Source organism: Anolis sagrei, chromosome 13 (genome assembly GCF_037176765.1).
Source record: "Anolis sagrei isolate rAnoSag1 chromosome 13, rAnoSag1.mat, whole genome shotgun sequence".
Classification (NCBI taxonomy): domain Eukaryota; kingdom Metazoa; phylum Chordata; class Lepidosauria; order Squamata; family Dactyloidae; genus Anolis; species Anolis sagrei.
Window position 1 is genome coordinate 10,078,820 of NC_090033.1, and position 24,731 is coordinate 10,103,550.

At 39.7% G+C, this 24,731-nt stretch overlaps 2 protein-coding genes across 2 annotated transcripts in view; one reads left to right on the forward strand and one right to left on the reverse strand.

The window, feature by feature from the left end:
- Window positions 1-763: 763 nt before the first annotated feature.
- On the forward strand, window positions 764-12,804 carry LOC132764990 (natriuretic peptides A-like). Its single transcript, XM_067472931.1, has 3 exons — window positions 764-895; window positions 5,118-5,446; window positions 12,570-12,804. The coding sequence occupies exons 1-3, from the start codon at window positions 764-766 to the stop codon at window positions 12,802-12,804; spliced, it is 696 nt and encodes a 231-aa protein (XP_067329032.1).
- Window positions 10,370-24,731, reverse strand: part of CLCN6 (chloride voltage-gated channel 6) — a 35,090-nt gene continuing 20,728 nt past the window's right edge. Inside the window, exons 19-23 of the mRNA XM_067472760.1 lie at window positions 24,555-24,712; window positions 22,385-22,541; window positions 20,397-20,504; window positions 16,336-16,461; window positions 10,370-14,597 (exon numbers count right to left, since the gene is read on the reverse strand). Coding sequence (XP_067328861.1) covers window positions 14,517-14,597; window positions 16,336-16,461; window positions 20,397-20,504; window positions 22,385-22,541; window positions 24,555-24,712 — 630 coding nt within the window. The 3' untranslated portion in view covers window positions 10,370-14,516. The remainder of the gene's footprint in view (window positions 14,598-16,335; window positions 16,462-20,396; window positions 20,505-22,384; window positions 22,542-24,554; window positions 24,713-24,731) is intronic.

Consider the following 24,731-nt stretch of genomic DNA (forward strand, 5'->3'; position numbering starts at 1 on the left):
GGAAGGAAGGAAGGAAGGAAGGAAGGAAGGAAAGTAGAAAGCAAGAGAAGTGTGAGGGAGGGAAAGGAAGGAAACAGTAGTGAAAGAGAAGGGAGGGAATGGAAGGAAGGCAAGGAGGAAGGAAGTCAAGAAGGAAGGAAGGCAAGAAGGAAGGAAAGAAAGAGAAGTGTGAAAGAGGGAAAGGAAGGAAGGAAATGAAACAGAAGTGAAAGGGAGGGAATGGAAGGAAGGCAAGAAGGAAGGAAGGAAAGAAGAAAGGAAGAGAAGTGTGAGGGAGAGAAAGGAAGGAATGAATAAAGGAAATGAAATGGAAGTGATAGGAAAGAGAGGGAAAGAAAGGAGAGAAGGAGGAGAAACAGTACTGAAAGGGAAAGAAGGAAGGAAGGCAGAAAGGAAAGAATAAAGGAAAGGAAAAGGGGATAAAGCGAAAGGAAAGGAATGAAGGGAGGAAAGGAAAGGAAAGGGAAGGGAGGGAGGGAGGCGAGAGGGGCCGAGGCGGCCATATATAGGAAGGCGGTCTGGATCCGCGTGCCCCTCGAGGGTCCCATGAAGTCACCGGCGTGTGACTGGGCGCGCGACACCTCGGAAAGGGAATCTCTGGGGCTGGAATGCGGCGGGGAAGATAACCCCGGACCCCCAAAGAAGGGATATAAGGAGAGGAGAGGAGAGAAGAGGGCAAACGGATAGGAAGGAAGGAAGGAAGGAAGAAGGAAGGAAGGAAGGCGCTCCGGCACACCAAGGAGACTTCACACCCCCCACAGCCATGGAAGCCAAGCCCAGGACTCTTCTCCTCTTCCTTGTGCTCCTCTTCTCCTTGGTCATCTCCTTCCAGAGCCCAGTGGCCGCCCACCCGGTCAGCAGCCTGAGTCCGGCCAAGGAGCTGGCCAGCATGGAGGTAAGGAAGGACCGGGACACTTCGGCCCTCTTCGCCTTCGGGATGCTATTGGGAAGGGTAGAATGAGACAGAGACAGGAAAGAAGCAAGGAAGAAAAGAAGCAGGAAGGAAGGGCAGAAAGAGGGGAAAGAGAGAGAAAAAGGAGACAAAGGAAGAAAGGAAGGATAGAAAGAGAGGAAAGCTAGAGAAAGAAGGAAAGAAGAGAGGAAAGAGAGAAAGAAGAAGGAATAAGGGAGAGAGAAAAAGGAAGGAAAGCATGAAGGAAGGGCAGAAAGAGAGGAAAGAGAGAAAAGAAGGAGAAAAGGGGAGACAGAAAACGGAGGGAAGGAAGGATAGAAGGAAGAAAAGAGAGAGAAAAAGAAGGAGACAAAGGAAGAAAGAAAGGATAGAAAGAGAGGAAAGCTAGAGAAAGAAGGAAAGAAGAGGGGAAAGAGAGAAAGAAGAAGGAATAAGGGAGAGGGAGGAAAGCATGAAGGAAGGGCAGAAATAGAGGAAAGATAGAAAAGAAGGAGAAAAGAGGAGACAGAAAACGGAGGGAAGGAAGGATAGAAGGAAGAAAAGAGAGAGAAAAAGGAGACAAAGGAAGAAAGGAAGGATAGAAAGAGAGGAAAGCTAGAGAAAGAAGGAAAGAAGAGAGGAAAGAGAGAAAGAAGGAATAAGGGAGAGAGAAAAAGGAAGGAAAGCATGAAGGAAGGGCAGAAAGAGAGGAAAGAGAGAAAAGAAGGAGAAAAGGGGAGACAGAAAACGGAGGGAAGGAAGGATAGAAGGAAGAAAAGAGAGAGAAAAAGAAGGAGACAAAGGAAGAAAGAAAGGATAGAAAGAGAGGAAAGCTAGAGAAAGAAGGAAAGAAGAGGGGAAAGAGAGAAAGAAGAAGGAATAAGGGAGAGGGAGGAAAGCATGAAGGAAGGGCAGAAATAGAGGAAAGATAGAAAAGAAGGAGAAAAGAGGAGACAGAAAACGGAGGGAAGGAAGGATAGAAGGAAGAAAAGAGAGAGAAAAAGGAGACAAAGGAAGAAAGGAAGGATAGAAAGAGAGGAAAGCTAGAGAAAGAAGGAAAGAAGAGAGGAAAGAGAGAAAGAAGGAATAAGGGAGAGAGAAAAAGGAAGGAAAGCATGAAGGAAGGGCAGAAAGAGAGGAAAGAGAGAAAAGAAGGAGAAAAGGGGAGACAGAAAACGGAGGGAAGGAAGGATAGAAGGAAGAAAAGAGAGAGAGAAAGAAGGAGACAAAGGAAGAAAGAAAGGATAGAAAGAGAGGAAAGCTAGAGAAAGAAGGAAAGAAGAGGGGAAAGAGAGAAAGAAGAAGGAATAAGGGAGAGGGAGGAAAGCATGAAGGAAGGGCAGAAATAGAGGAAAGATAGAAAAGAAGGAGAAAAGAGGAGACAGAAAACGGAGGGAAGGAAGGATAGAAGGAAGAAAAGAGAGAGAAAAAGGAGACAAAGGAAGAAAGGAAGGATAGAAAGAGAGGAAAGCTAGAGAAAGAAGGAAAGAAGAGAGGAAAGAGAGAAAGAAGGAATAAGGGAGAGAGAAAAAGGAAGGAAAGCATGAAGGAAGGGCAGAAAGAGAGGAAAGAGAGAAAAGAAGGAGAAAAGGGGAGACAGAAAACGGAGGGAAGGAAGGATAGAAGGAAGAAAAGAGAGAGAGAAAGAAGGAGACAAAGGAAGAAAGGAAGGATAGAAAGAGAGAAAAAGGAGAGGAAGAGGAAGGATTAAGGGAGAGAGAGAAAGGAAGGAAACCATGATGGAAAGGCAGAAAGAGAGGAAAGAGAGAGAAAAAGAAGGAGAAAAGGGGAGAGAGAAAAAGGAAGGAAGGAAGGATAGAAAGAGAGAAAAGAGAGAGAAAAAGGAGAGTAAGGGAGAGAGAGAAAAGAAGAAAGGAAGTATAGAAAGAGAGGAAAGAAAGAGAGGAAGGAAGGAAGGAAGGAAGGAAGGAAGAGAGGAAAGAGAGAAAAAGGAGAGAAAGTGGAATAAGGGAGAGAGAAAAAGGAAGAAAGGAAGCATAGAAAGAGAGGAAAGAAAGAGAAGGAGAGAGGAAGGAAGGAAGGAAGGAAGGAAGAGAGGAAAGAGAGAAAAAGAATGAGAGAAATGGAATAAGGGAGAGAGAAAAAGGAAGAAAGGAAGGATAGAAAGAGAGAGAAAAGGGAGAAAAAAGAAGGAGAAAAAGAAAGGATAGAAAGAGAGGAAAGAGAGAGAAGAAGAAGAGAGGAAGGAAAGAAGGAAGAAAACATAGAAAAAGGAGAGAAAGAGGAGGGAAGGAAAGCATGAAGGAAGGGTAGAAAGAGAGGAGAGAGAGAAAAAGAAGAAGAGAGGAAGGAAAGAAGGAAGGAAGGAAGGAAGGAAGGAAGGAGGGAGGAAAGAAAAAGGAGAGAAAGAGGAAGGAAGGAAAGCATAAAGGGTAGAAAGAGAGTAAAGAGAGAGAAAAAGAAGAGGGGAAGGAAGGAAGAGAGGAAAGAGAGAAAGAAGGAGAGAAAGACAAGGGAAGGAATAAGGGAGAGAGAAAAGGGTAGAAAGGGGAGAGAGGAAAAGAAGGAGAGAGAGAGGAAGGAAAGAAAGAATAAGGGAGAGATGAAAAGAAAGGAAGGAAAGCAGGAAGGAAGGGTAGAAAGAGAGATAAAAAGAAGAAGAGAGGAAGGAAGGGAGGAAAGAGAGAGAAAGGAGAGAAAGAGGAAGGAAGGAAAGAAAGAAAAAGGGAGAAGATGCAAGAAGGGAAGGGGAAGAAGAAGAGATGAAAGGAAGGAGGATGAGAAAGGAAAAGAAGGAAAAGAAGGAAAAAAGGAAGGAAAGCAAGAAAATGGGAGTGAGAGAAAGGAAGGAAGGAAAGCAGAAAGGAAGGGCAGAAAGAGGATAGAGAGAGAAAAAGATGGGGAGAGAGAAAAAGAAAAGAAGGAAGGAGAAGACGAGAAAGAAAAGGAAAGAAAAGGCAAGAAAGAAAGGAAAGAAAGCAGGAAGGAAGGGCAGAAAGAGGAAAGAGAGGGAAAAAGATGGGGAGAGAGAAAAAGAAAAGAAGGAAGGAAAGAAGGGAAAGGAAGGGAAGGGGAGGAAAAGGGACAGAAGGAAGAAGGGAAGGGGAAGAAGAAGAGATGAAAGAAAGGAGGAGAGAGAAAAAGAAAGAAAAGAAGCAAAGAAGGAAAGAAAGAAAAAGTTCGAGAAAGGAAAGAAGGAAGGGAAGAAGGAAGAAGGGAAGGGGAGGAAGATAGAAGAAAAGACTGGGGAAGAGAAGATAGAAAAAGAAAGAAAAGAATGAAAGAAGGAAGGGGGAGAGAGAGAGAAAGCAGAAAAGAAAGGCAGAAAGAGATGAAAATGGAGAAAAAGAGAAAGGAAAGAAGGAATGAAGAAGGGGAGGAAGAAGGGATGAAAGAAAAAGGGAGAGAGAAAGAAAAAAGAGTGAAATGAAGAAAAGCAGGAAGGAAGGACAGAAAGAGAGGAAGGAGGGAGAAAAAAGAGTAAGGAAGGAAAGAACAAAGAAGGGAAGATGAGGAAGAAGAGATAAAAAAACGAAGGAGAAAAAGAAATAAAAGGAAGGAAAGGAAGAGAAAAAGAAAGCAGGAAGGATGAGTGGGAAGAGAGAGAAAAAGAAAAGATAAAGGGGAAGAGCAAAAGAAAAAGAGAAGTGAAAAGAAGGAAGGGAAAGAAAGGAAATAGGGAGAGAAAGAAGAGTGAAAGAGACAGAGGAAAAGAGGAAAGAAAGAGGGAAGGAGGAAAAGGGAGAAGGAAAGAAAGAGAGATGAAGGAAGGAAGGAAGGAAGGAAGGAAGGAAGGAAGGAAGGAAGGAAGGAAGGAAGGGGAAAGAAGGAGGGAAGAGAAGAAAGAAAAAGAAGGAAAGAAGGAGGGAAGGAGGAAAAGGGAGAAAGAAAGAAAGAGGAAGGAAGGGGAAAGGAGGGAAGAGAAGAAAGAAAAAAGAAGGAAAGAAGGAGGGGAGGAGGAAAAGGGAGAAAGAAAGAAAGAGGAAGGAAGGGGAAAGAAGGAGGGAAGAGAAGAAAGAAAAAGAAGGAAGGAAGGGGAAAGAAGGAGGGAAGAGAAGAAAGAAAAAGAAGGAAGGAAGGGGAAAGAAGGAGGGAAGAGAAGAAAGAAAAAAGAAGGAAAGAAGGAGGGGAGGAGGAAAAGGGAGAAGGAAAGAAAGAGGAAGGAAAGAAGGAAGGAAGGAGAAAGAAGGAGGGAAGAGAAGAAAGAAAAAGAAGGAAAGAAGGGATACGGGCGATGCTATCTGATTCCTCTTCTCTTCCTCAGGCCTTGCTACAACGCCTGGAGGAGAAGGTCTCCTTGATGGAGGACCTCCAGGACGGTCCCGGGTTCGAGGAGCCCAGCATCCCAAGAAGGGACCTGAACGAAGCCTTGGAGGAAGAGCAGGAGGAGGAAGAGGAGGAAGGCAACACCGACTTCAGGGCCCATCATCCCCGGTTCGCGTCCTCGCCCGGCCGGAGCTCCCTCCTGAAGAGGATGATGGGCCTCCAGGCCCCCAAAAGCCTGAGGGAGTCGGGGTGCTTCGGGAGGAGGATGGACCGGATCGGGTCCGTCAGCGGGTTAGGGTGCAAAGGTGAGCACCGGGCGGTCATGGGGTTCGTAGTTCTCCAAAGGCAGATTCATGGGGTTTGTAGTTCTCCAAGGGTGGAACCATGGGGGTTATAGTTCTCCAATGGCGGGATCATGGGGTTTGTAGTTCTCCAAGGGTGTAACTATGGAGTTTCTGTTCTCTAAGAATGGAACTATGGGGTTTGTTGTTCTCTAAGGGTGGAACTATGGGGTTTGTCGTTTTCTCAGGGCGGAATTATGGGGTTTGTCGTTCTCTAAGGGTGGAACTATGGGGTTTGTAGTTCTCTAAGAGTGGAACTATGGGTTTTGTAGTTCCCTAAGGATGGAACTATGGGGTTTGTAGTTCTCTGAGTGGAATGATGGGGTTTGTAGTTCTCTAAGGGTGGAATTATGGGGTTTGTAGTTCCCTAAGGGTGGAATTATGGGGTTTGTAGTTCTCTTCGCTTGGAAACGAATGCAGTTTTGACACCACTTTGACTGGTACTGAATCATCGGATAGCCTGTAGTTTTCTCAGGGTGGAACGATGGGGTTTGTAGTTCTCTAAGAGTGGAATTATGGGGTTTGTCATTTTCTCAGGGTGGAATTATGGAGTTTGTAGTTCTCTAAGAGTGGAACTATGGGTTTTGTAGTTCCCTAAGGATGGAACTATGGAATTTGTAGTTCCGTAAGGATGGAACTATGGGGTTTGTCATTCTCTAAGAATGGAACTATGGGGTTTGTTGTTCTCTAAGGATAGAACTATGGGGTTTGTAGTTCTCTAAGGGTGGAACTATGGGTTTTGTAGTTCCCTAAGGATGGAACTATGGGGTTTATAGTTCTCTGAGTGGAATGATGGGGTTTGTAGTTCTCTAAGGGTGAAACTATGGGGTTTGTAGTTCTCTTCACTTGGAAACCAATGCAGTTTTGACACCACTTCAACTGGCACTGAATCATCGGATAGCCTGTAGTTTTCTCGGGGTGGAACGATGGGGTTTGTAGTTCTCTAAGAGTGGAATTATGGGGTTTCTGGTTCTCTAAGAGTGGAACGATGGGGTTTCTAGTTCTCTAAGAGTGGAACGATGGGGTTTCTAGTTCTCTAAGAGTGGAACTATGGGGCTTGTAGTTTTCTCAAGGTGGAACAATGGGGTTTGTAGTTCTCTAAGAGTGGAAACAAAGGATTTGTAGTTCTCTAAGTTAGGATAATGGGGTTTGTAGTTCTCTACGCTGCGGAAAGGATGCAGCTCGACACTGCTTCCGCTGTCATGGAATCATGGGATGCGTAGTTCTCTAAGGGTGGGAACATGGAATGTGTAGTTCTGTAAGGCTGCATCTACACCGTGGAATGGATGCAGCTTGACACCACTACCACTGCCATGGACTCATGGGATTTGTAGTTCTCTAAGGGTGGAATGATGGGGTTTGTAGTTCTCTTCACTTGGAAACGAATGCATAAATAATGCCCATGGTAACTCAGAGCTGTTACGACTAATTGCAACCGATCGAACAATCCCAATTATTTCTAATTATTGTTATTATTTCTCATTGATTTCAGGGCTCAGACGGAATTAAGAAGAAGAAAATAAACTCCGAACCTGACGCGAGGAAAATATAATTTTTCCAAAAAAAAAACCTTCGGAAACCTTCAGAAAAAAAAAAAAAACCAAAAATTCCCTAATTTATTTATTTATTAACTAACTTATTTATTTACTTACTTGACCTCCTCTCTGTTTTTGCTTAATTTCTTTTCTTTTTTTTTCTAAATGGAAAAAAACGACAAAAATTTCTTATTTTCAGCACCTTTGCTTGATGAAATAATATATAATATATAATAATAAAAAAATACACTTCAAACCCTTTGCTTCTTTCTTTGCTATGGTTCCTCCCAGGGCTCATTTGCATAGCCACACCCACTCATTTGCATAGCCACACCTAGTCAACTTGTTCAAGTTTCTAGATCAAGATATTATTTTACTACTAATATTAGTATTAGGAATATCAATATTATTTTACTACTAATACTAGTATTAGTAATATCAATATTATTTTGCTACTAATATTAGTATTAGGAATATCAATATTATTTTACTACTACTATTAGTATTAGTAATATCAATATTATTTTGCTACTAATACTAGTATTGGGAATATCAATATTATTTTACTACTAATATTAGTATTAGTAATATCAATATTATTTTACTACTACTATTAGCATTAGTAATATCAATATTATTTTACTACTAATATTAGTATTAGTAAAATCAGTATTATTTCACTACTAATATTAGTATTAGGAATATCAATATTATTTTATTCCTAATATTAGTATTAGGAATATCAATATTATTTTACTACTAATACTAGTATTAGGAATATCAATATTATTTTGCTACTAATACTAGTATTAGTAATATCAATATTATTTTACTACTACTATTAGCATTAGTAATATCAATATTATTTTACTACTAATATTAGTATTAGTAAAATCAGTATTATTTCACTACTAATATTAGTATTAGGAATATCAATATTATTTTATTCCTAATATTAGTATTAGGAATATCAATATTATTTTACTACTAATACTAGTATTAGGAATATCAATATTATTTTACTTATCAATATTATTTTACTAACAGTATTAGTATTACTGATATCAATATTATTTTACTACTAATATTAGTATTAGTAATATCAATATTATTTTACTACTAATACTAGTATTAGTAATATCAATATTATTTTACTACTAATACTAGTATTAGTAATATCAATATTATTTTACTACTAATACTAGTATTAGTAATATCAATATTATTTTACTACCAATATTAGTATTAGTAATATCAATATTATTTTACTACTAATACTAGTATTAGTAATATCAATTTTATTTTATTACCAATATTAGTATTAGTAATATCAATATTATTTTACTACTAATACTAGTATTAGTAATATCAATATTATTTTATTACCAATATTAGTATTAGGAATATCAATATTATTTTACTACTAATATTACTATTAGTAATATCAATATTATTTTACTACCAATACTAGCATTAGTAATATCAATATTATTTTACTACTAATATTAGTATTAGTAATATCAATATTATTTTACTACTAATATTAGTATTAGTAATATCAATATTATTTATTACCAATATTAGTATTAGTAATATAAATATTATTTTACTACTAATACTAGTATTAGTAATTTCAATATTATTTTATTACCAATATTAGTATTAGGAATATCAATATTATTTTACTACTAATATTAGTATTAGTAATATCAATATTATTTTACTACCAATACTAGCATTAGTAATATATTATTTTACTACTAATATTAGTATTAATAATATCAATATTATTTCACAACTATCAACATTAGTATTAATACAAATATATTAGTAAGACTATTAGTAGCCCTGATAATATTAATATAACACTATCTTAATACATTAATAAAGTATTATACATATAAATAATAAATATATTAAATTATCACAATGGAAAATATAAATCATTGTAACAAATAATATAATAAATTGCAATATAAATAATATATCTTACAATATAAATAATTTAAAATATAGTAGATATCACAATAATATATAAATAAAATTAAAATATACAAATATAAACTATCATCGTAAAATAAATATAATAAATCCTAATATCGTATTTTAATTTTAATATATTTTATAAAATAAATATAAATATAATATGATTACAATATATATTAAATTATTACAATATAGTATTAAATCAATTATATTCATTTAAATTACTATAATATATAATATATAAAAGAAAAAATATAATAAATTATAATAAATTATAATATAAATTATACATCTTATTAATATTTAATACATCTTATATAAATATATGATTACAATATAAATTAATTTATTACAATATAGCTCGATTATGTATTAAATCCATTATATTTATTTAAATTACTATAATATATAATTTTTATATTAAAAGAAAAATATAATAAATTATTATATAATAAATTAAAATTATTCTTAATATTTAATACATCTTAAAATATAAATACACATTATAAATGAAATAAATACTATATTAAATTATTATGATATATACTTTATTACAATATATAGTAGAAATTATATATTAAATAAATTATATTTTATTTAAGTAATATTAAATTTAATATATTATGATATATACTTTATTATAATATATAGTAGAAATTATATATTAAATAAATTATATTATATTTAAGTAATATTAAATTTAATATATTATGATCACATGTACTTTATTGTAATATATAGTACAAATTATATATTAAATAAATTATATTTAATTAATATTAAATTTAATATATTATGATATATACTTTATTATAATATATAATACAAATTGTATATTAAATAAATTATATTATATTTAATTAATATTAAATTCAATATATTATGATGATATATACTTTATCATAATATAGTACAAAGTATATATTAAATAAATTATATTATATTTAATATTAATATATTATGATGATATATACTTTATTGATAGTACAAATTATATATTAAATAAATTATATTATATTTAATAAATATTAAATTCAATATATTATGATGATATATACTTTATTATAATATATAATATATATTAAATAAATAATATTAAATTGATTAATATTAAATTATATATATATAGCTTAAATTATAATATATAATGTATACATTATTATAACATATAAAAGATAACAAAATATAATATCCTAAATATGATATTAATTCATTAAAATAATATCTTAATATAAAAGCCAGTATAGGGATCTTGTTTGCTGTATATCGAATAATAATAATAATAATAATAATAATAATAATAATAGAATATTAAGAGGATTCTCCCCAAAACTTAGACCCAATCGCCATGGATTTCAAATAAACCGCAAAACCTCACCAAGAAAGACGCATTTTCGATTTTGTTTTTAATCGTGTTCGGTCCTTTTCCTTTTAAAGACGATGCAAATTAAAAAATTAATAATACATGATTAAAAAAATAACAATAATAAACATTGATATACATACACATACAGTGGCGTTAGGTCCCCCCAAAAAACAACAAAACCCTAGAAAAAAGTGCAAATTGCAAAAATAAAGAAAATTGCAAAATTAAATTAAGGACGAGTGATCTGGGGATGATGGGAACTGTAGTCCGGGAAATACAGGCTGAGCAAGGATCCCAAAGGATGATCGACTTCATAATACTGATACGGTGCATTTGGATCCAGGTGGGGAAACTCTATTCTGCTAAGACTACAATCCCCATAATCCCCGACGGGCTAATACTGACCTAGAGGGGAGGCAAGGAGGGATGATGGGAGTTGCATTACAGATCCCATCAGGCACCATCAATATTGACGACGGCAAGGGACCGTGAGCCCCTCATTGAGTCTTATGGGCGAAGGATGGGATCGCTAATCCAACTCCCATCATCCCTGGCTACCAGACACTGACTAAGCCTGATGGGATTTCTAATCCAACTCCCATCATTCCTTGCTACCGGCTGTATTGACTTAGCCTGATGGGATCTGTAATGCAACACCCATCATCCCTTGCCACCAGACGTACTGACTCAGCCTGATGGGATCTGTAATGCAACTCCCATCATCCCTGGCTACTGGACACTAAGACTGATGGGATCTGTAATCCGACTCCCATCATCCCTTGCTATTGGACGTACTGACTCAGCCCGATGGGATCTATAATACAACTTCCACCATCCCTGGCTACCAGACACTAAGACTGATGGGATCTGTAATCCAACTTCCATCATCCCTTGCTACCGGCTGTATTGACTCAGCCCGATGGGATCTCTAATCCAATTCCCATCACCCCGGGCTACCGGACACTGACTAAGCCTGATGGGATCTGTAATCCAACTCCCATCATCCCTTGCTAACAGCCGTATTGGCTCAGCCCAATGGGATCTGTAATGCAATTCCCACCATCCCTGGCTGCTAAGCCTGATGGGATCTGTAGTGCAACTCCCATCATCCCCTGCCACAAGCCGTATTGGCTGTCATGCTCTATAGTCAATACTGATGGTGGCTGATGGGATCTGTAATGCAACTCCCATCATCTCTTTCTACTGGCCACTGACTGAGCCTGATAGGATTTGTAGTGCAACTCCCATAATTCCCTGCCACAAGCCATATAGGACGGGTCATACTCGATAGTCAATACTGATGGTGGCTGATGTGATCTGTAATGCCATTCCCACCATCCCTGGCTACTAAGCCTGTAGTGCAACTCCCATCATCCCCTGCCACAAGCCGTATTGGCTCAGTCATGCTCTATAGTCAATACTGATGGTGGCTGATGGGATCTGTAATGCAACTCCCATCATCTCTTTCTACTGGCCACTGACTGAGTCTGATAGGATTTGTAGTGCAACTCCCATAATTCCCTGCCACAAGCCATATAGGACGGGTCATACTCGATAGTCAATACTGATGGTGGCTGATGTGATCTGTAATGCAACTCCCACCATCCCTGGCTACTAAGCCTGTAATGCAACTCCCATCATCCCCTGCCACAAGCCGTATTGGCTCAGTCATGCTCTATAGTCAATACTGACGGTGGCTGATGGGATCTGTAATGCAACTCCCATCATTCCTTGTCACAAGCTGTATTGACTCAGCCTGATGGGATCTGTAATGCAACTCCCACCATCTCTTGCTAACAGCCGTATTGACTCAGCTCAATGGGATTTGTAATGCAACTCCCATCATCCTCTGCCACAAGCTGTATAGGCTCAGTCATACTCGATAGTCAATACTAATGGTGGCTGATGGGATCTGTACTTCCACTCCCATCATTTCTTTCTACTGGCCACAGAGCCTAATAGGATCTGCAGTGCAACTCCCATCATCCTCTGTCACAAACTGTATAGGCTCAGTCATACTCGATAGTCAATACTGATGGGATCTGTAATGCAACTCCCACCGTCCCTTGGTACTAGCCACCACAACATAGCCCTGGCTGGGGATGATAGGCCTTGCAGTCAAACCCCGATAAATGGCCGGAGTCCAGGAAGGGCCTGGCGCAGCTTTGTTCCTGGGAGCTGTGCTTTATCAGGTCCATCTGAAGGCCGGAATATCAATCCAGGCCAAAGGCTGGCGGGATCTCGCTCGCCGACGCGCCGCCGGAAGACTATAAAGCCCAGCGAGGTCAGGACTGGAAGGAGCTGGATGGGGCCAACCTGGGCAAGGCCCTCCCTCCCTCCCCAACGGCCCCGGAAGGCATTCCAAGGTCCAATTTTGCTGTCCGGAGAGAAGGCCAGGAGCTGGGCATCTCGTCAGAGTTGGCAGCGACGGCAAGAATGCCGATTCCCACCCATTGACATCAGCGGCTTTTGTCTCTCGTTAGCGCTTCCTCTCGTTAGCCTCTTCCTCTCTTTTAATTGCATGCATGTTTACTGGAGAGGAATCCCACTTGCGTTGGAGAAAGGCTTGAATCCCTTGGGTCGCGGTGAGTTTTCCGGCCTGTGCAGTCACATTCCGGTAGCATTCTCTTCTGACGTTTCACCTACATCTTCACAGATTCTGTGTGTGTGTGTGTGTGTATGTATATATATATATATATACACACACACACACACACACACATATACATACATATATGTGTGTGTGTGTGTGTATATATATACATACATATACGTACATACATATATAAGTGTTTGTATGTGTGTGTATACACACATATGTATGTACATATACATACACACACACCCCTGTGAAATAATGTCCAGGATGGGAGAAAGAACGCTTTTCCTGTTTCAGGAAAGGAAAATGTCGCAATCAGCAAGCATTAGAATAGCCATGAAGTTTGCCAAGTCAATCAGTGAGAATCATGAAGCCAATTACTGAGAGCATCTGCATAGAAATAGCCTGGCTGTTCTTCCTCTGTTTGGAAGATGTTAATTGCAAGTTCACATTTGCAATTCGCAAGCTTGAATAAAATTGAGCAGTTGTGAATTTTGCAAAGTCAATCAGGGAGGGTGTTTGCATACACAAAGAGCCTAGATGTTGTTGTCTGGAGGCACCCTCTGTTTTGGGAGGTATTAATTGCAATATTCACACTAGCAATGAGCAAACTTGAATTGTATTGAGCTGCCTTTAAGTTTGCAAAGTCAATCAGGGACGGTTTTTGTGCACAAGTAGTCTGGCCTTTGTTGCCTGGAGGCACCCTCTGCTTGGGAGGTATTAATTGCAATACTCACAAGCTTGAATTGTATTGAGCAAAGTCAATGAGGGAAAGTATTTGCGTACTATAATCAGGGAGGGTATTTGCACTGAAATAGCCTGGCCTTTGTTGTCTGGAGGCACCCTCTGTTGGATGCCTCCAGGGAACAACGGCCAGGCTGTGTATGCAAACACCTTCCCTGAATGACTTTGAAAACTTCACGACTGCTCAATGCTATTCAAGCCTGCCAATTGCAGATACCCTCCCTGATTGACTCTGCAAACATCATTGCTAGTCAATGTGATTCAAGCTTGCTCATTGCAAGTGTGAGTGTTGCAATGAACACTTCCCAAACAGATGGTGCCTCCGGGCAACAAGAGCCAGGCTACCTCTATGCGGAGACCCTCCCTGATTGACTTTGCAAACGTCATAGCTGCTCAATGCTATTCAAGCTTGCTCACTGCAACATTTACATTTACTTTACAGAGTCGAGGGTTCTTTCTCCCACGCGAGACATCATTCCACAGATATTATAGATACGCTCCACTTGAAGATGCCATTAGCCACAGATGCAGGCGAAATGTCAGGAGAGAGTGCTGCTGGAACATATTGGCCACACAGCCTGGAAAACTTGCAGCAACCCAATCCCACTTGACTTTATTTAGAAAGGGGGGGAAAACCCCATTTCCTGCTCGGAATATGGCAAAAGGAAAAAGAATGGCACGCGTTGGACCCTTCAAAACAAAACAAAACAAAATCCTTTTGATCCAATGTTCGGTTTTCCCAGAAACGTTCAAGGGTCTTCCGTTAAGTCTGGACCTCGGGCGGCAAAAGGGGCTCCGATGCATGGAGCGGGGTCCGAAGGTCCGGTCAGAGGGTCTGGTAATGCTGCCGGAGCCGGGCCTGGAGGTACTCGTGGGTCAGGTTGTGCCGAGTGATGATCCCCACGATCTGGAACGGAAAGAGGAATCTATGCTGACGATAGTGCCATCACCACCCAAGCAGAGAGCTTTGAAATGGTCGAACAGAAGCTCCCCGAAGCTTTAGGTGCTCTTACTGCCCATTACAGGGAAAACCAGCTAGCTCCATCAATGTTCAATATTTACACAAATGACTAGCCACTGCCAGAAGGGACAGAAAGTTTCATCTATGCTGACAATCATGCCATCACCACTCAAGCAGGGAACTTTAGAATTGTTGAACAGAAACTCTCTGAAGCTTTAGGTGCCTTTACTGCTTATTACAAGGGAAACTGGCTTGCTCCATCAATGTTTAACATTTACACAAATGCCATAAGGGACAGAGAATTACATCTATGCTGACAATAATGCCATCACTGCCCAAGCAGGGAGCTTTGAAAGAATTGAACAGAAGCTCTCTTACAGCCTATTACAGGGGAAACCAGCTTGTTCCATCAATGTTTAACATTTACACAAATGACCAGTCACTGCCAGAAGGGACAGAGAGTTTCCCCTATGCTGACGATCATGCCATCACCACTCAAGCAGGCAGCTTTGAAAGGATTGAACAGAAGCTCTCCAAAGCTTTATGTACTCTTACTGCCTATTACAGGGGAAACTAGCTTGCACCATCGATGCTGAACATGTACACAAATGACCAGCCACGGTCAGAAGGGACAGAGAGTTTCATCTATGCTGACGATCGTGCCATCAACGCCCAAGGAGGGAGCTTTGAAACGGTTGAACAGAAGCTCCCCAAATCTCTAGGTAGTCTTACTGATTCCTAATCCATCTAAACCACATGTTTCCTAATCCATCTAAAACACAGACATGTGCTTTTCTCCTTTAAGAATATACAAACATCTCGAGCTCTGAGGATGACCTGGGAAGAAATCCCACTGGAGCTTTGCAGCACACCAAAACACCAGAGAGTTACCCAGGTCTTGTATTATATTATATAAAACATATATATATGTGTGTGTGTATATATATATTAGTATTACTATATTATTTTTTATATATACACGTAGTCTCCAAAGATGGCGACACATTGCAGGTGAAACGTCAGAAGAGAATGCTGCTGGAACACGGCTATACAGCCCAAAAAAACCCCCGCAGCAATCCAGTGACTTTTTCGAACTGTATTTACCATGAATGAATGAATGAATTAATTAGTTGGATTAATTAAGTTGTCTTTAAGTTGCATTTGTCTATATTTGTTTTAGCATGTGTGTGTGTGTACAATATTATGTGTGTGTGTGTGTGTGTATATATATATACATACATACACACACACATATAATATTGTATGCATGCTATTACTGCTTTGCAAAGACAACCAGGATATTATTATTATTATTATTATTATTATTATTATTATATAATAATAATAATAATAATAATAGTGTGTGTGTGTGTGTATGTGTGTGTGTGTGTGTGTATATATATATATATATATATATAGCTGGAGTTACACTTACAAACAGATTCAACTCAAGAGCAAACCAAGACCTTGCTTGTACTTAGTAAACATCTCTCAGCTTTTGTCAACAATGCTTCAGTGCCATCTAGTGGCGGAGGGAGGGAGTGCGCCCACATTGCAAAATTACACTATGTAAACTAATTTTTTGGGGAGGAAAAATCTGTTTCTGGTTCGAAAGTGTTATTCCCCTTTTAAGTGTGTGGTCCTTGTTTCCCCCTCTAAATACAGGTTGAACGCTCAAGCTCACCTCTCCTACGGCGTTCACCACGGGCAAATGCCGGAGGCCCATCGTCCGGAAAAGGTTGAAGACTTGGGAGACGTGGGTGTTGGGCGAGACGGTGAAAGGCGAGGGGTTCATGTAGGGAGTCACATCCTAAGGAAAAGAAATGGGAGGTGAGCAGAACCTGACTGAGGATTGTTATTATTATTATTATTATATTGTATATATGCTATTACTTTGCAAACAGTTCTGGGATATTATTATTATTATTATTATTATTATTATTATTAGGAAACCTGCTACAAAACAGGAGCTTCTTTGTTGAGTTCCAGGGCCAGAGAAGCAGATGGCGGAAACAGAAGAATGGCCTGCCGCAGGGGAGCGTGCTCGCTCCATCCATGTTCAACATCTACACAAATGACCAGCCACTGCCAGAAGGGACAAAGAGTTTCATCTATGCTGATGATCATGCCATCACCGCTCAAGCAGGGAGCTTTGAGATGATAGAACAGAAGCTCTCCGAAGCTCAAGGTGCTTTTACTGCCTATTACAGGGGAAACCAGCTGATCCCTAATCCATCTAAAACACAGACATGTGCCTTACACCTTAAGAACAGACAAGCATCCCGAGCTCTGAGGATTATTACCTGGGAAGGAATCCCATTGGAGCATTGCAGCGCACCCAAATACCTGGGAGTAACTCTGGACCGTGCTCTGACCTACAAGAAGCACTGTCTGAACATCAAACAAAAGGTGGGTGCTAGAAACAATATCATACGAAAGCTGACTGGCACAACCTGGGGATCACAACCAGACACAGTGAAGACATCTGCCCTTGCGCTGTGCTACTCTGCTGCTGAGTACGCATGCCCAGTGTGGAACACATCTCACCACGCTAAAACAGTGGATGTGGCTCTGAATGAGACATGCCGCATTATCACGGGGTGTCTGCGCCCTACACCACTGGAGAAATTATACTGTCTAGCCAGTATTGCACCACCTGACATCCCCCAGGAAGGAGCAGCCAATAGTGAAAGGACCAAGGCAGAGACATCTCCAGCTCATTCCTTGTTTGGGTATCAACCAGCACATCAACGACTTAAATCAAGAAATAGTTTTCTAAGATCTACAGAGAGACACTCACTGGAACACCTCAGCAAGCGAGAGTCCAAAAGTGGCAGGCCCAAACCCAGAACCTCAACCAATGGCTGATACCAAATGAAAAACTCCCCCCTGGGCACACAGAAGACGGGGTGACTTGGAAGGCGCTGAACAGACTGCACTCGGGCACCATGAGATGCAGAGCCAACCTTCAGAAATGGGGCCACAAAGTGGAGTCTATGACATGCGAGTGCGGAGAAGAGCAAACCACTAACCACCTGTAGCAATGCAACCTGAGCCCTGCCACATGCACAAGGGAGGACCTCCTTGCAGCAACACCAGAAGCATTCCAAGTGGCCAGCTACTGGTCAAAGGACATTTAATCAACTACCAAGCTTGCAAACTTTGTGTCTTTTGTCTGTTTGTTTGCTTTGTTCTGTTAGAAATGTAATATAATTTGACTGGTTGTCCTGACACGACAAATATATAAATATAAATATATTATTATTATTATTGTATACATGCTATTACTGCTTTGCAAACAGAACTGGGATATTATTATTATTAATAATAATATTGTATACATGCTATTACTGCTTTGCAAAGAGATCTGGGATATTATTATTATTATTATTATTCTATTTTATGCATGCTATTACTGCTTTGCAAAGAGATCTGGGATATTATTATTATTATTATTATTATTATTCTATTTTATGCATGCTATTACTGCTTTGCAAAGAGAACTGGGATATTATTATTATTATTATTATTATTATTATTATTATTATTACTAGCTGTCCCCTGCCAAACGTTGCTGTGGCCCAGTCTTTTGATCTGAAAAATAAAGTAATGAGAAAGTGTTGGTTTCTAAGATAGGTAATGTTTTTATGCTTGTGGGTAAACAGTATTTCTTGCTGTTTCTTTGTCAGTGTTGATATAGAGAGTGTCTGGTTTGCCTGGAACATGCAAAATATAACAGTCCTTCTTCAGGGGTCCCTTTCAAATCTATGATACTATCTCTCTCTCTGTGTGTGTGAATCATATCTATCTCTACCTATGCCTGGATGGCTCTTTGTCAGGAGGGCTTTCATTACGTTTTCTTGCCCTGGTGAAGAGAGTTGGACTGGATGGCCTTAAGTATTTTCTGTTGGTCATGGGGGTTCTGTGTGGGAAGTTTGCCCCAATTCTGTCGTTAGTGGGATTCCGAATGCTCTTTGATTGTAGGTGAACTATAAATCCCAGTAACTACAACTCCCAAATGTGAATGTCTATTTCCCCCAAACTCTATCTGTGTTCATATTTGAGCATATAGAATATTCGTGCCAAGTTTGGTCCAGATCCATCATTGTTTGAGTCCATGGTAGTCTCTGGAGGTAGGTGAACTACAACTCCCAAACTCAAGGTCAATGCTCACCAAACCCTTCTAGTGTTTTCTGTTGGTCATGGGAGGCCTGTATGCCCCAGTTGATTCAATTCTATCATGCTATTTGATTGTAGGTGAACTATAAATTCCAGCAACAATCTATCTATCTATAACTATGGCTGGATGGCTCTTTGTCAGGAGGACTTTGATTACGTTTTCTTGCCCTGATGAAGGGAGTTGGATTGGATGGTCTTAAGTATTTTCCTGTTGGTCATGGGGGTTCTGTGTGGGAAGTTTGCCCCAATTCTGTCGTTCGTGGGGTTCAGAATGCTCTTTGATTGTAGGTGAACTATAAATCCCAGTAACTACAACTCCCAAATGTGAATGTCTATTTCCCCCAAACCCTATCTGTGTTCATATTTGAGCATATAGAATATTCGTGCCAAGTTTGGTCCAGATCCATCATTGTTTGAGTCCATGGTAGTCTCTGGAGGTAGGTGAACTACAACTCCCAAACTCAAGGTCAATGCTCACCAAACCCTTCTAGTGTTTTCTGTTGGTCATGGGAGGCCTGTATGCCCCAGTTGATTCAATTCTATCATGCTATTTGATTGTAGGTGAACTATAAATTCCAGCAACAATCTATCTATCTATAACTATGGCTGGATGGCTCTTTGTCAGGAGGACTTTGATTACGTTTTCTTGCCCTGATGAAGGGAGTTGGATTGGATGGTCTTAAGTATTTTCCTGTTGGTCATGGGGGTTCTGTGTGGGAAGTTTGCCCCAATTCTGTCGTTTGTGGGTTTCAGAATGCTCTTTGATTGTAAGTGAACTGTGAATCCCAGTGACTACAATTCCCAAACGTTAAGGTCTGTTTCCCCTAATCTCCATCTGTGTTCATAGTTGGGTGTATTGGGTGCTTGTGCCAAGTTTGGTCCAGATCCATTACTGTTTGAGTCCACAGCGCTCTCTGGATGTAGGTGAACTACAACTCCCAAACTCAAAGTCAATGCCCACCAAACCCTTCTAGTGTTTTTTGTTCATCAGGGGAGTTCTGTGTGCCAAGTTTGGTTCAATTCCATCTTCGATGGAGTTCAGAATGCTCTTTGATTATAGGTGAACTATAAATCCCAGCAACTACAACTCCCAAATGACAAAATCATAATTTTTTGAGTGATGGTCACTCCTTGTGTTATGAGACGTTTTGTTGCCAAATTTGGTGTGATTTCGTTCATTGGTTCTTTTGTTTTTAAGGAACTCATTATGCACAGAGCATTTTTATATAGATAATTATATTGTACCTCTGCTATTACTGCTTTGCAAACAGAACTAGAATATTATTATTATTATTATATTGTATGCATGCTATTACTGCAAACAGAACTGGGATGATATTATTATTATTATTATTATTATTATTATTATTATTATCATTATCACACTATTACTGCTTTGCAAAGAGAACTGGGATAGTATTATTAATATGCCTAGAGAGAACATATCCAACAAATCCTCAGATAACCAAATCTGCAAAAGCTTAAACCTGAGGATGCAGAAGGCCAACAATGATGAAACGGCGCAATGGATACAAATGCATAAAAAGCCGACCTCGTTCCACTTACCACAATCATCCTGGGATTCAGGAGAGTGAGGTCTAAGTCATGGATGTCCGGATAGCGGGGATAATCCTCCGCCATTTCTGCGTACGAGAGCCGGGGTTGGCTGGCACTCTGAAAGATGGGGAAAACACACTTATTAGCATCACAAGCACAAAAAAGTGTCACCACCGATGCCTTTTGTGGCAGTGCAATGCTGGATCCGCACTGGGTTTTAGTCGAAACATTATGCGAGAGGTCCCGAGGCACCAGGGCCTTCCAACAGATTGTTATCTCAGTTGTTATTGTGCTGCAGCCCAACCACCTATGTGACTTCTTTCCCCCCAAGATGAAGAGCTAATTAGCCCAAATACATATAGCTCAGCCAGCTCTCTAGTTCTATATTGATCTATTAGGCTTGGGCGATCAAGAAAAAAATTGGTTCCAAACTCGTTTCGTTTCTAGGGTGCGCTAGCGTTTCGAAATTCTGAGGACTTCGGAAATTTAAGATTTCAAAATTTCGTAAATTTCGTTAATGGCGGATGCGATCGCGCAATATGCTAAAAAAAACCTCCAAATGGGACAGGGGGAACTTCTGAAACTTCCCTCTCCCTCTGTTGTTGACGGTTGGTGTGATAAAACAAACAACTATATTATATTATATTATAATTATATTATTATATTGTTGTACATTATATTATAATATTATTATATTATATTATTGTATATTATATTATATAATTACATATTATATTAGATTATTATATATTATATTATTATTATATTACTATATTATATATTATTATAATAATATAATATAATAATTTATTATATATATTATATATATTATGAAGGTAAAGGTAGTCCCCTGACATTAAGTCCAGTCATGTCTGACTCTGGGGTGTGGTGCTCATCTCCATTTCTAAGCCGAGGAGCCAGCGTTGTCCGTAGACACCTCCAAGGTCATGTGGCCGGCATGACTGCATGGAGCGCCGTTACCTTCCCGCCGGAGCGGTACCTATTAATCTACTCACATTTGCATGTTTTCGAACTGCTAGGTTGGCAGAAGCTAGGGCTGACAGCGGAAGCTCACGCCGCTCCCCGGAATCGAACCTGCGACCTTTCGATCAACAAGCTCAGCAGCTCAGTGCTTTAACCCACTGCGCCACCAGGGGCTCCTATTATTATATTATATTATTGTATATTATATTATTATTATATATTATATTATAATATATTATATTATAATATACAATATAATATAATATACTTCCTGACTGTGAGAGCCGTTCAGCAGTGGAACTCTCTGCCCCGGAGTGTGGTGGAGGCTCCTTCTTTGGAAGCTTTTAAGCAGAGGCTGGATGGCCATTTGTCAGGGGTGATTTGAATGCAATTCCTGCTTCTTGGCAGGGGGCTGGACTGGATGGCTCATGAGGTCTCTTCCAACTCTTTGATTCTATGATTCTATGATTCTAATGCACCAGACATATGAAAATAATTACGAAATAATTATGAAAATTGGAAAAAATTGTTTCGATTCATAATTACTCCTCACACTACTCCTGCATGGCTCGATATTGGATCGTAAGCTAATTTAAATATAAATCAATAATGAATAACGAAATTAACGAACTGGATCGCCCAAGCCTACTATCTATCTATTATCTATCTTAGTTCTATATGTAGATAGTTCTACCTACATCTATCAATCTTAGTTCTATAAATCGATCGATCAATTGATCTACTATCTAGTTCTACTTCTATCTATTTATCTTGTTCTATATCTATCTTGGAACTAAAGAAGATAGTTTAAGAAACCAATTTTCCCCATGGAGACACTGTCTAACAAACACCTGGAATCCCTTTGTTTATCTTCCAAACGCTGAGAAAACTGCAATTGCCTCTGCTTAGACCTCAACAGATTGGATGCCTGACGACACACCTCAAAAGCTTGGGGAGCGATTTCAAAGTTTGGACTAAAACCAGCCACAGATGCAAAGAGCAGGGAAACCCACCGACTGGTTCTCGGCGTAGCAGACACCCCTCACGAGCAACGTGACCAGCTGTGAGCGCAAGATCAGGCCGTGAAAGGTCAAAGGGCGGAAGCGCTCCTCCATGGTCCACTCCTCGCTGGGCGACTGGTCCGGATACAAGTTGGGGTACGGAGTATATCTGGAAAGAGATGGAGTACTTCACTGTTAACATTACTAGTAGTAGTACTGGGACTGTGGCGCAGCTGTCTGAGTGTCAGCTGCATTAAGATCACTTCTGACCAAAAGGTCATGAGTTCGAAGCCAGCCCGGGTCAGAGTGAGCTTCCGACCAATTGCGTAGCTTGTTGTTGACCTTTGCAACCCGAAAGACAGTTGCATCTGTCAAATAGGAAAACTAGGTACTACCTATGTGTGGGGAGGCTAATTTAACTAATTTACAAGGCCATAAAAAAAACTCCAGCAAAAGCTTGCAGGGAATGCAGTAGTACTTCATCAGTGTCGCAGATGGACGATGAAAGTGACAGCTCCCCTGGCGGCTAGAAAAGTTAAATAGCCTTTGACTGTCTGTCTATATCTGTTGTGTGTTTTTGGCATTGAATGTTTGCCATATATGTGTACATTGTAATCCGCCCTGAGTCCCCTGCGGGGTGAGAAGGGCGGAATATAAATACTGTAAATATATAGTAATAGTTGTTGTTGCTGTTGTTTAGTACAATTCCATGCAAGACGTTGTTTCCCTTCTATAGGCGTCACTATTATTTGTGGTTTCACAGTAAGCCCAGGACTGTGGGTACAGATCCCCCACAATGGGTCATGATGAAAATAATATTAAATACCCTGTGTGTATATAAGTGTTAAGCATGTGCATGATCTCCTGCTGTGATGCCCTCTTGCTATGTGGACCTCTTGCCGTGATTCTTTGCCATGTGCATGTATTGCTATAATTGTCGCTTTTTGTTGCGTTGTTGTGAGTATATTTCCAAATATATTGAAAGCAGGCTTGATATAAATAGTAGTACATATAGCAACAAGCAAAGAATAAAACCCCCAAAATGAGTTTGGATGAAAAGCAAGAGCTCAAGTGGTGAGCGGCAATCAAGGTCAGAGGCTGTGCTATAAATCTCTGCCAACTACGGATAAAGACTCTGCAAGTGTTTCGAGTTACTATAAATCTCTGCCAACTACGGATAAAGACTCTGCAAGTGTTTCGAGTTACTAAAAATCTCTGCCAACTACGGATAAAGACTCTGCAAGTGTTTCGAGTTACTAAAAATCTCTGCCAACTACGGATAAAGACTCTGCAAGTGTTTTGAGTTACCATAAATCTCTGCCAACTACGGATAAAGACTCTGCAAGTGTTTCGAGTTACCATAAATCTCTGTCAACTATGGATAAAGACTCTGCAAGTGTTTCGAGTTACTATAAATCTCTGCCAACTACGGATAGACTCTGCAAGTGTTTCGAGTTACTATACATCTCTGCCAACTACGGATAAAGACTCTGCAAGTGTTTCGAGTTACTAAAAATCTCTGCCAACTACGGATAAAGACTCTGCAAGTGTTTCGAGTTACTAAAAATCTCTGCCAACTACGGATAAAGACTCTGCAAGTGTTTCGAGTTACTAAAAATCTCTGCCAACTACGGATAAAGACTCTGCAAGTGTTTTGAGTTACCATAAATCTCTGCCAACTACGGATAAAGACTCTGCAAGTGTTTCGAGTTACCATAAATCTCTGTCAACTATGGATAAAGACTCTGCAAGTGTTTCGAGTTACTATAAATCTCTGCCAACTACGGATAGACTCTGCAAGTGTTTCGAGTTACTATACATCTCTGCCAACTACGGATAAAGACTCTGCAAGTGTTTCGAGTTACTATAAATCTCTGCCAACTACGGATAAAGACTCTGCAAGTGTTTCGAGTTACTATAAATCTCTGCCAACTACGGATAAAGACTCTGCAAGTGTTTCGAGTTACTATAAATCTCTGCCAACTACGGATAAAGGCTCTGCAAGTGTTTCGAGTTACTATAAATCTCTGCCAACTACGGATAAAGACTCTGCAAGTGTTTTGAGTTACTATAAATCTCTGCCAACTACGGATAAAGACTCTGCAAGTGTTTTTGGTTTGAGTTAAGTGCTCGCCTTGAGAGAATAAAAGACATACGCGTCACATCCGGATTCAACACTTACCTCCGTTCTAGCATCTGTTGCAGCATGTCCTCTGTTTCCGAAGGCTCTTCTGTTGCTATGCGGTCGTCACAAACGTTGCGCAGCTCGCTGGATGGATAGGACTTCATGGACTGGCTTCGCTTGCGCTGCTCGCCAGCCCTGGTCAGGATGCTGGACTTCTGGGAGGCAAGAAAGAAA